The sequence below is a fragment of the Neopsephotus bourkii genome, unplaced genomic scaffold (genome assembly GCF_033783945.1).
Source record: "Neopsephotus bourkii isolate Nb327-2 ecotype Australia unplaced genomic scaffold, CSIRO-AGI_Nbou_v1 NB_1634, whole genome shotgun sequence".
In the NCBI taxonomy this organism is placed as follows: domain Eukaryota; kingdom Metazoa; phylum Chordata; class Aves; order Psittaciformes; family Psittacidae; genus Neopsephotus; species Neopsephotus bourkii.
Window position 1 is genome coordinate 10,827,267 of NW_026902109.1, and position 12,963 is coordinate 10,840,229.

A 12,963-nucleotide genomic window follows, 5' to 3' on the forward strand; every position below is an offset into this window, starting at 1 on the left:
TCCTTATTTTAGAAAATTGCCTTTGTAAACATTTTTGTAGTGTTTTGGAAGGAGAATGGATTTTTTTTTCCACTACATGCAGGTATTAAAAGTTATCTAGAATCCATACTTTTGGTAAATTAACTTCAAATTCAGCTGTTGCTGATGCAAAAATAACGGAACACAGAATCAAGGCAAGACATAACCTATTCCTATTGCTGGCAAGCCACAGTCCTGCATGGTGTGACTAGCTATTAATTTTCCACTTACTCCTATTTCTCTTTGGCATCTTCTGGATCTCAGAAATGCAAATGTATCACCGTATTTTCTGTTACATCTTTAATGATATTTTACTATAGGTTTTGTAGATCAATTTAAGAGTCATTATTTTTGTTTATGTGAATAATTTCAACTTCTGATAAAATTCAGCTATGCAAAAGATAAATTTGCTTCTCTTTTCCTATTATTACTTGACTTAAAAGCAATCTGCATTTCATACCTAATGGAAACTTTATTTACAGTTAGGGCCACAGCTACTCCCAAAGCAATTCCTGCTTGGACCAAGTATCTTGGACAAATTCTCTTGGACTGTACATTTCCATTAAAATCAATCTCTTTCCCCAAAGTCAAAGCATAAGAAATAAATTCCTATCCTGCTACTCAGGCTACCAGTGTTCCATTGCAATCTCCACTGTGTTCTCTCCCACACTTTTATTTTCCTGGTGTTTTTTAATTGAAAAGATCAACAAACCGTGGCAATAATACTCCCCCAAGAGTTTTTGATGCTACCTTAAATAGGTTTTTCTTTAGCTATTAAGGAGGCTGTGAAAGGACTTCTTTAAAAAAACAAAAGCCCTGGCCTTTCAATTCTAAAGGCTAAGTTGAAGTTGTGAGTTACAGTTCACATCCTGTAAAATAATACCACCACATCACAAAAGAATTGACAATTTCTGCCCAGGAGAGCCTGAGATTATTACAAGATGCAGCTGAATGAATAATTTTTGTTGGATAATGAATTTCAGGTTTTTTTTTAATTATCGATTGCAGTATATTCATCAATGAACTACAAAAGTCAGCAAACTGATTAACTTAAGAGACTTTAGACTGATTACAGGTATTTGAAACTAGAAAGGCATTGTTTAATTGTGGTTGGTTTTACGCCCTTGTGCATCTTTCTTGCTGGATGAGAGCACATGATCTTCCATCTAATAACATGCATATGCAAATTCGCAAAAGCTCTGCATTTGTTACGATTTCAACAGGTAAAAGTAGACATGAGATCACTGTTAAAAACTGCAGCAAAGATGCATGTGACTTATCTATACTTCCTTCAGCTTGTACTGAAATTCCTTGCTACAGAGAACACTAGACTATAGGCTGCTAAAGGGCTGGTTAGACTGAAGGGATATAGCACATGCCAGTATCTCCTTGCAATCACAGCAGCTGCACCACCAACAGAGCTTAAGCGACCAATTTGTTGCTAATGTGAGGCTCTCATGCTTTCAACATTTCTGACAGAAAAAAACGGAGTGAAAAAAATGAACAAAAATAATGCGTGGTCATGGGCAAGACAAATTCATTAAGGACCAGGAAATATCTACACAGAGTGCAGCTGCAAGTTAACACTCATTTCTTGAAGCACCAAAGACAAGATAGTAACTTTTTTCTAAAAAAAGTTCGATGAAAAAGTAACTGCAGCACAATAAAGTTTTTTCCCTTTTCACAAAACTTCTATGAACGTCAGCATACTTTTCCTCCAAGACTGTTAATACGGTCCCTCTCAGACTTCTGCTCTACTGCTCACATAAAGTGTTCCTCTCTCTGAGGCAAACAATGCCTTTCAGACTTCTTCAGCGAATTTATCCTCCTTCAGCCACCATTATGGTGTCTTCCTCCCTGTACTCCAGTCTAACTAGGCAAAAATACCCAGCCCACATAACTGAGCTGTTCAATAAAACGGACCAATAAGCAAAGCTGTAGCAGATATGTCTTTAAAATTTCTTAATCAGTTACTCCAGAATAACAAAAATCAGCATATGCTTGAACTGGTTCACAAGTAATGCATATACCAGTGAGAGATATAGTTCTGATGAATTAGTGGTTTGAAAGAAGTAGTTCAACTATCTCTAAAGTGAATTAAGAACTTGGGATTCAGTGTTACAAATTGTTTTGTGTGAAAATTTTCTTTAGGTTGAGCAACCAAGTAAAAACAAATTCTGTCTCAGCAGGTTCAGTATTCTCTTCACAGGCATATAAACAACTCCCAAATGCAGTTAACAACATTCATGAAAAGAAGACTTTCAGCCATTTCACAGTAACTCTGAGAATCCTCCCATACTACTTTTTAGCCAATTATTAAACCAAATTGATTATACATCACATTATGAACACATTCAGAAATAATTTTGTCAACAGAACTTGAAAAACATTAACAAGAGGATGACAAAATGTTAAGACTGCATGGGATCTACATCCTTTCCTTCTTTAATAAGTGCAAAAGAGCTACAGAAATAGTTCTTATAACCATGCTTGTCTGCATATCTATTTTACTTATTCTTTCCCCTTTTTTCATTTCTGTAATTCATGAAAAGAAAGATGCAAAGTTGAAGAAGGAAGGGAAGTTACAAAACGGATTGTAAATACTCTGTAGCTGCAAAAACTACACCATCATCATCATCATCATGGCTTGACTTCGCGAACGAAGATTTGGGAAGGGCATTTACCCACGCTTACTACAAGTGCGCTGATGACTAAGAAGGCCAATGTGGGATAGGCAAATCCGGCTACAAAAAGCACAGCAGAAGGTCTCCTTGGGTGGAACAGGTGGGACACGATTCTTCCTGCGTTGTCTCTTCTCCTCGAGACTAGTTCTTCGTGAACTCTCAAAGGAGTCAGCGGCATTATGTATGGTGTGCCTCCAAGTCTCCCGATTGGAGGCCAAGGTGGACCACTGATGGTAGTCAATATGGCCAAGGCTAAGGTATTGTTTCAGGGAGTCCTTGTATCTCTTCTTTGGGGCACCTCTCTTGCGGCTACCAGTGGCAAGTTCACCGTAAAACACGATCTTGGGGAGGCGGTGATCCTTCATTCTAGAGACGTGCCCTGCCCAGCGCAGCTGCAGTTTCAGCAATGTGGCCTCGATGCTGGTGACCCCTGCCTGTTCGAGGACAGTGACATTAGATACATAGTCGGTCCAATGGATGTTTAGAATTGTACGGAGGCAGCGCTGATGAAAGCGTTCCAGGAGTCGCAGGTGATGACGGTAGATGACCCATGATTCAGACCCATGTAAAAGAGTAGACAATACAATGGCTCTGTAGACACTGATCTTTGTACTTTTCTTCAGGTGTTTATTACACCAGACTCTTTTGAAAAACTACACAGAAGCATATTATATTACATACTCTACCACCTACTGATCACAAGATGCAAATAGTGTTGAAGACATGGGCTTTGTCTTTGTAGGACAGAAACAGTAAATACATAACCCAGTGACAGAGCTAGCTGCCAGAGAGACAGTGTCTTCTGATGTTCCTTAGGAGCCACATTTTTAGGCTAAGTTAGATAATCTACTGCCAACATTTGTACAGATCAACTATTCAGACTTTCAAACAAATTCCAGTTTTAATAAAAAGGCTCTGTTATACCTGAGAACATAAGCATCACTCAACAAATACCATGCAACAATAATAAAACTCTATTAGAAAGTCCTTTTGTCAGACTTCTTACAGGAACAAGATGACACAGTGAGCACATCTCTGTTGAAACCTGTTATAGATGGCTCCACAAAGGGAGAAAGTTATTATTTGGGACTTCAGCAAAACTGTATGTGATTAAAAGAATACTAAGATTGTAAGGAGATTATTATGACAAAAAAAGTTGTGGCGTATGAAAACTGAACTTCATAGTTTTACCCCTTTTTTATCCATAGCATCCAAAACACCACTCTTTTCCACGTCTTTGTAAAGTAATCATATATGCTCTCAAGACATGATTACTGCCTAGGAAAATGTCTCATTTACAATGGCACAATGACCTGTGCTTCCAAGCTTGTGTTTATGAACCATTACAACTGGTCAGGTTCTCAGCCCAGGTGATGGGGTTGGACTGTAGCCTGCATTTTGCAAGACTCTCTTCTCCCTTCACATAAATAGAAGCTTTCTAGCAGCCAGCCTACACCTACATATATCCTCTTGATTTCTGAAATGGGAGCACTGTTGCTCCTTTATATATTCTGGTATTCAGGAATGGCATGTGCCAGAGCTGACTGGGGACTTTGCAACTCTACGTAAACCTTTCAGCACTACATGTACCATCTGGTCACCATCCCAGTTCCACCAGATAGATACATACTATAGGAAAAGGGAAGAGAGCCTTCAAAGGTACCTCAGTGGCACTGAGTTTAATCATCTGCCATAACTTCATCATATATTCCCTGTAATGTATTGATCAACCTCAATACCAAAACTACAATAATATCCAGAAAGTTGTTCTTATATTGAAAACTTTGAGGCTTCCATTCAGTTTAAAATTATTTATGATGAGTATACATTTATTTGACATATGTGCCACCATTTTAAATAGGTTTTCATTTTAAATAGGTCTTTTACTTCTCATTATGCTTCCTCTGATATATTTATAAGCAGCAGTCATATACTCTTTTCAGTCTTCCGAAGACTGAGATTCTCTAATGCTTTCTTATGGAGCACAGATTATTCAGTCCTCATACTGCGATTTAAGTTCATAGTAATCAGGAGGTCATTTTAACCAGGTGAGATAATAGTGCTGTATTCTCATACTATATTCAAATGAAGTGACAACAGTGTCTTATGAAGTGGTTTTAATGGTTCTGACTTTCTGATGAAAATGTCTTGATTAATAATTACTCTCATCCCATTTATCTTTTGCTCAGCTGCATCACTTTGATTATTCTTTTGACGAACTAGTACATACTGAAACGTTTTCTTCCTCATTCATTGCTTAGATTTTATCATCAGTTCCAAAATGCCTGACCATCTCTGTTATGGAATCCATCTGTTATGGAATCCATCTCTGTTATGCCATTCGACAAAGTAACTCAGTTATTCAATTCATTCTTTTTATCTAGATCCTTATCTGTACTGACTCTATCTTTTAAACTAATTTTTACACCAAAGTTGTGCACAAAAGCATTAAACAAAATTTGTCCCCAAAGTTGACTAATTCTTTTGGAGTTCCCTTAGTGCTCCTCTGGAGCACTAAATGTCTTCAGGCGTTCTGGCCTGAAGCACTTACCTCCTCAATGTAATTCCTTACTCTCTACCTTTTAACCACCTCTGTGTATCTGGCACTATAGCTCTTCTGTCTCTCCCTACTTTCTCCCTCTCTAAAAGCATTAGATGTGTGACAACAAACAAACTGAGGCTGTGTAGAGATCTCACCTACACCAAATACAAAAAAAGCTCTCAGTGTAGTGTTGCAAAAATCACTGCTGATAAACTTCATAACATTTTTTACCCTTTTTTAGATCTACCCAAAGAATTTGCTTCCACCGCCCCCCAAAGGGTTTGTCCAAAATCCTTGACTAGTCTAGTTCAATGTAATAGGTCTCCAGTTCCTTTGATAAATTTTTCCTTTCCTAAATATCTGACATTTTCTATTCCATCTTCACATGGCACAGCTCCTTTTTTGACAGATTTTGCTACCACACTTGAAATTTCATGAGCCAGTCCTCCTTCCAGACTTCTTTGATCAAGATCTACTAGATCATCTTGAGAGCTTTGATTTCTGCAGTTTACTTCCACTTTGACTATAGTAGTCTATTTTCATACATTTGATTCTATTCCCATTCTCATCCTCAAATAATCAAATCCTCAAATCCTTCCCATCTTCATCCTTAAATAATCACCCTAGCTGAAAAATTAAACATATTCATTCAAGATTGCCCTCACTGCTTCATATATTACCTCTGTCTCACCATCAGCATTGCTTCTTCCTGTATAGTACTCCTTTATGTAGCAAGAACAATTGATTGCTTTCAGTATTACCAGTAATTCTTAACAACGATTTCTGGAAATGTTCACTTCAAACATGTTTTCTTTCCCTCTGTGATACAGTTTATTTCTTTCCCAACATCACATTACTTTAGGCATTCTTTTTATTAAATTTCTACAGAAAACTATGCTCTTTCCCTGGGAAAATACAGATTCCTTATGCTTTCTCCCTTTCAGGCCTCCTCTGCCTTTACACTCTTAGTTGCTTTAGTTTATCAGTAGTTCTGCTTTGAAATTTAATAGCCTTATTTACAGAATAACTTACATTTACTCTTTTAATTTAAACTGAATCAATTATATTGGGAGCCTAAAAACTAAAATGATTACTAAACAACAATAATAATAATGATAACAACAACAATCAATAATAATAAATCATTTTACCATGGTTTTCATGGTGTTAACATTACATTAAAAATTTAAACATAAGTAATTTTAAATTTTAGAGTAAGTTTATCCTATTTTGTCATTTCTATAAGACAATACAACTGCTCTAGGCTGAAAGCCTCTGCATTTGGCTTTCATCATGGTATTCACTGAAATTAATCCCTACAAAATCAATTATGACTGAATCAATGAATGAAAATCAGGATGACTAATTGCCAAGAAAACTGCTATTCAATGGGATCACAACTTTGTCCCATAGTTATCAAAACTCTAATTTGTTTCTATCTGTAAGAAATTACGACAGTATGGCTTTTCTTCTAACTAAAATCAACAGATAATCCAAGATTAATTTTTGAGACACTGCATACTTTACAAGAAGTTTACTGGTTAAACAAATTTGTTACTTTCCAGTTGACACAAGCAGATGATGTACATTCTACAGTAATAACAGAACATAATACAAGTGAAATATTTTAGCAGTAACATTCAGTGGAGATTTAAATTTTCAATTCTATCTCTGCCGTAATTCGTTGCACACAGCTGAGGTTGGTAGAGACAGAAAACTGCTATTATCTGGTAATCTGAGTGAAATAACTAGGTGATCTTTGTCAGTCAAATTTCAGCAATCCCAAATGATTCCCCACCTAGATAGTCTTACTGCCAGGCCAAAACTGTATTGGTTTTAAGAACTGGAAAATACAGCTGCTGATTTTAAGAAATGATCATCATCATCAGTGCCCTTGAAAATGTTAGCAGAGAAAACAGATCTGGAAAATGAAAGAAAATTTTTCCATAGAAATCAGAAATAAACTAGTAATATAGTTTCACAGCATAAAAATGAGAACCTGCAGAGCTGCTGCAATTTTTAGGCTCACATCAGATTTGGAATGAGATGAAGGGATGTTTAGAACAAAATGTATCCCACTAAAAAAATAAGTTTCCTCATTTGGCCACATTTAACCGTTTGGCCACACTGAATACTATTTAGAAACTGAATTAGGAAGCAATCACGTGGTGTGTAAATTAGCCTTATAAAGTGTTTGATATTCAAGTCTGTTGCATGTATTACAAAGCAAGGCCCTTGCATAATACATCCTAAGTTATAAAACTGCAAAATAATTCTTTATACATTAAGTTAGTCATTCCACAACTTAAAACAGTTCTGAGGCAAAGACTCTTAAGACAGTCTGGAACTTGACATCTGCAAGTAGAGATGACTGTTGGGTGACTGTTTTTTTTTGTGTGTTTTCATTTTGTTGTAATTTGCTTGCTTTGTTTTAGTTTGTTTGCTTTGTTTTAGTTTGTTTTGATTATTTTTTTTTTCTTTAAACGAGCAATCTGGGATTCTGCAATAGTTACCTGTGTGGCTTATTCTTTAATTTCACTGTGGAAACCAGGGAGTCTGGAGAGTCATTCCTCTTCTATTATAGCCTTTATTTTAAGTGATGCAATGTTTATAAACAGAAGAAATATTTTTAGTCTTTATTTCCACATTTTTAAGATTAAGTAATGTCATGGTAAAGCACCTAAAACATTTCAAACTTAGATACTGCAACCATGTTATTAAAGCTAAGGGAATGTTACCATATTTTTTCTGAACTTCACTTTTTGGCGAAATGGAGATAAAATTTTCCCTAAAACTTCCATGGAAAGAATTCTAGGTAGGAGTTCCACAGTTCATCTATATTCAGTAAAATTATTATGCATATTTTGAGAATCTTTGTGTCATAGAGAATAAGCCCTAAGAAATGGGTCTGACATAACATTTGACATTATTTATTCATGCCAAATTAAAGGATTAAGGAAGGTAAAAGTAGATAGAATCCAAATGTCCCTTCCTGGCTTATATGCTTCAGTAGGTTAATCAAATAATTTATTCAAAAGAAAAGGAACATGTAGCTGACTGGGAGACTCCAATGAAAATGCACAAAATACTATAGAAGCTGGTTCATAACTTCATGCAATCTCAGACTTTTGTTTCAGTAATTTTAAAAATTATCCTTTAATAAATGTCTTCTCCTCCAGACTACACAGCTAAAATATTCTGAACTGATTTTTCTCAGCCTTTTTTCTCTCTCTGTGTGCAAAGATCAAACATTATTATCACGGCCATTTCAAAACATTATTGCTTATACCAGACATGAGTTTGTTTTCTAGTATCATAATGAAGCATCTGCATTCTTTTTCATCAGAAAAGGCTACTAGCAGAATTATAATCCAAATGCAATTCAGTGATGGGTGATGTTCCTCTTTCTTTCCTCTTGGAAACAATCATCCAAACTTTATGGAAGATTAGTTTTCAAGGGCCACCATGTGTTTATAAATAAGCCAGTAATCATTTCAAGTATTATTTGTTTAAAGTGACAGTGAGAAAATTTGCAACCACACATTTCTGCTGCAAATGACACATTAACTTAATGAACATTGATAAAGAAAGTTTTGTTTTTAATGATTTCTCAAACTACAGTTGTTTCATTCACTTGTCTCTGTCTACAGCTTGCATGGTCCATTTAAATGCTTCCTCTAGGACTTTTACAAATCACAGATAAAGTTGTTGAGCACTGTTATTGCCTTTTATGTCTGCAGCTAAGAAAACGCTTGGACATCTGCTTAATAAGTCAGCTGAGGCTCTGCTGGTACCATACCATTCACCAGCTCCCCTATTCACAGCACACACATACCATCAGTTCAATGACATCCCTTGGCAGCCTGCCAAATCTGCCATCAGACAGACAGTTGCTTACCTATGTTGCTTGATGGGCTGGGTTCCTCTGTCAGGAGACAAGGCCTCTGGGAAAGACTGAGGGCCTGAAAAACTAGACTCCATAACTTTGTGAAGAATAGGCCCAGGATGCCTATCTGTTTTTGAATACTGTAGCATAGAGAATAAAATTAATTAATACACAAAAGACAAAGTATATTATTGATGCTATTCAGTCAGAATTCATATTGGAGCAGGGTAAGAAGTGCTCTAATGCATTTTTAAATTAAAATTAAGCATTGCAAGTAATACATTCATTCACTATTGTTTACATAGCAGAAAGTGCCAGTAGTCATTATCTCCGTTACTTTCTCCGCATCAAAATGCTGATATCTGCATTAGTAGCAAAATTACTAATTGATCTGCCCACAATGATAGAGAACATTGATCCCCCTGACTAAGAGCCTGTTTTTGTGGCTGTCCATGAAAGGCTGAAATCACAAAACACATCTCAGAGGACAGTCAGCACTTCCTTCAATCATTTGGTGATTTCATCAGCATGCATAACTGAAACAGCATTTGTATCATCAGATAAGTAATAAAAATATTTGAATCCTATCCATAGAGCCAGATACCCTTTCTGAACAGGTCTGAAAACTTTTGACCCCTGAGTATCTAAGCTAGTGAGAACAGTGTAAACATAATTTTTCTTGTGACAGTTGTAGGTGTAGAGCAGTCTTTGGGCACATAGTGAGACACAAAGGTCTGTAAAGCCAACACCAGACATGAACAAGAACAGATTTTCCTCTTGCTTGCTTTGTGATTCAACTGGAAATTCAGCAAAAATTGTCTCTGATCCTGAAAGGATTCAGAAAATCAAAGCATAAAAAAAAAGCTGTGTTTTGGCATAGAAGAATAATCAGTCTTGCTTTTGGTTACTGAGAAATATCTCAGAGATATGAGCAGTTACCCACATCTCCACCCAGGTATTTAATTTTTTATGTTGCATTACAATGACCTGCACTAAAACTAATTGGTCTGTTTTTCTTTAATCCATTCTTTCTGTATTTAGTTTGTAATTTTAGTACTAGACACCTAGATATCTATTTTTACAATAAATTGGTCTTGTGGAAGCTATTACATAATTATTTTAGAAAGAAAATACAAATTCTAATAATAATATAAAAAAATCACATTGGCAAAAAATGCCATGTAAGGATACAACAGTATAAACATTTATGCAGACGATAGAAAGATTTCTTTCAACGTACAGCTTTTTTTCACAATTATTTTGTTGCCTAACAAAAGAGCAGTAACTCTTTAAAAATATCAAATTATTTTCCGATTCTCACTTATTCTTAGCTACATTTCCCCAGACTTCAGCAAATCCAAAAGGAAAGTCATACAAGATAATTGCCTTAGAAAAATAGGTGACATGCAATTTTATTTCATCTACTGAGGCTTCTTATGACTGATTTCTGTAGCTAAAATAACAATTTTTTCTCTAATGCTCCTATCCCTCTTTCTGTTATGTGAAATACCCACATAAACAGGGCTGCTTATGTGCTTCTGAAGGCAAAGCTAATGAGGGTGACAATATGCAAAATGCTGCTGTGTGCATGACATAAACACAACTGAAATAATATGGAACATATTCCACTCTTCTTTACGTTATAATGACCTTAGTTGTCACTTGTAAATGTTGTAGATAAAATACAGAAAATTCAGACAGAAGTCAGACAGAAGTATGTTTTTTTAGCTACTCATGTCTTTGAAGGTCTTAAAGTTTACTAGTTATCCTGCCAGCTGCAGAAATGAAACTCTCTTTGATTTCTAACCTGAATAAATCAATTTGAGCTATGTGAGGAATTGGTTGTTAGTGCCAGAAAGCTTCTGTCCTTTTTCATGTTTGTTCACGATACCAAATTGAAGGTCTGAATGGCTTATAAAACCATGAGTATGATGTGAATCATGAAGGCTAATTAGAGATAAACTGAGTCTTTTGCTATGGATAAGATAGGTGTAGGCAGGAACAATGTTATACAGGGTCTTTCCTCACCCCAGCTGAGGAAAATCAGGACCTCCAGAAGCTGCCCTGATGATGAGTAGCAATCTATACTGAAGGTCCAACAGCCAGCACCACGCAGGCACAGCCTGCAAAGGATATTTTTTTCCCCTAACTAAACATTTCTTTTATGCCATTTTCAAATACACCAGTTAACAATTACCATAACAGCCAAAACATTAATTACAATGAGAATATGAATCACAATTTAAATTGAGGGTGTGAATACACAGAGAATTTGAACAATGCAACTGAACTTATTTGGATGTATCACATTATTCATACATTTTAATAGGTTTAAAAACATCTTGGTTTATTCTCCATTAGCTTAACTGTAAGTGTCACATCCCTTCTCTGAGGTAATCTTTGGAGAAAAATATCCTCAGATCTCTGTGGGGACTTTACAGCAGTACCACTTGGTGCCCCCAGAAGAATGGTATACCATACTGGGATTACTCCCCATGTGTATCCCAGCGGAGCCCATCACGGTGCTTCCACAGCCCAGCTCTCACCTGGGCAGAGCTTTGTGGAAGCCTCTGACTGTTCTGAGCTATTCAATACTCAGCCATGATGGAGAATAAGCTGTGAAATGCTTTCAATGGACTGTTCCAGTAGGTTGAAAGCACCACTGAAAGCTTATACATATTATTTGGGTTTTTTTATGGTTTTATTGTCTTGTTTAATTTGTGATTGTTTGAGCAAGTACTGAGAAATGCTCCTTCATATGGCTCAATAAAGAATAATGACAGCATTAAAATAAAATATTTTGCAAATTTTCATATTTTCATGGTTTCATGGAGAAAATCATCTCCAAGTTACATACAATTACTCAACACTGACAATAAAATTCCACCCCTGATAGTTAAAGCTAAGTGTATGTGTGAAGGCAGCCTGGGCCAGAAGACTACATCCTCTGCCACTGACCTACTGTATGACTGTGAGCCTGTAATTCGCCTGCTCCATGCTCTGTATTCTTTACTCTAAAATGTAGGCTCCATAGATAACATATGCCGGTCAAGTGCTACAGAATAGCTTGACACTGCTGTCCTGTTTTCCTGGTTTTATGCACAACAAAACACCCATCCCTTCCCCAGGCTTTTCTTAGCCCTTCATCCTCAATGATTTTCCCAAAATAGAAATGATAAAAAATCAAGAAACACACATGGCATTGGAAGAGAGATGATGTGGGGATCCCATTTCAAAAATGACTGATGAGGCAAAGGGGTCAGCTTTAAATTACATTCAGAGAGGGTGTCTCAAGGAGGTAAAGAGCCAGTGATTTTTCTGGATTGGCTGACCTTGCACATAAGCCCATCAGGTGGTATATTTAACATCCTTACAGGTGTTGCCATATGTGTTATATGTTTTGTTGCCAACTTAGCCGTAGCCAGAGGCCAGTAAATTCAAGTTTGTCTATTCTGGCAGTTCTTCCTAAGTAATCATGCAGTATAGAAGTAAGAAACATACTCTTGATCTTAGCTGATAAATCACATTGTAACACAGGCAAAACCACACAGTGATCTTTTAAAAGATTCAAGTGTAGCTGTTGCTCAACAGATATTAATTGCAATTCTATCACAGTGACTAAAAAGTATTTATTTCTACTATCAACAAAAGACAAGACACAGAAAGAGCTACTGACTGCAAGCTATTAGAAAAAAGTGTAGTGAAAAGTCAAACCATATACTACAGCATGAAAAGCATATTAACCACCTCAGAGGGAAAGTGATGGGGAATTAAGAGATCCACTTAGTACCATCGGAGAAGGCGTTAAAATCCACGAAGATAAAAAAAGCATA

General features: G+C 36.3%; 1 protein-coding gene across 2 annotated transcripts in view; it reads right to left on the minus strand.

Annotated features, from left to right (window-relative positions):
- NRG3 (neuregulin 3) overlaps window positions 1-12,963 on the minus strand; it is a 423,949-nt gene that overhangs the window by 16,137 nt on the left and 394,849 nt on the right. For both annotated transcript variants that reach the window (XM_061373773.1, XM_061373772.1), the window contains exon 7: window positions 9,143-9,270. In XM_061373773.1, the coding sequence (XP_061229757.1) occupies window positions 9,143-9,270 (128 nt within the window). The remainder of the gene's footprint in view (window positions 1-9,142; window positions 9,271-12,963) is intronic.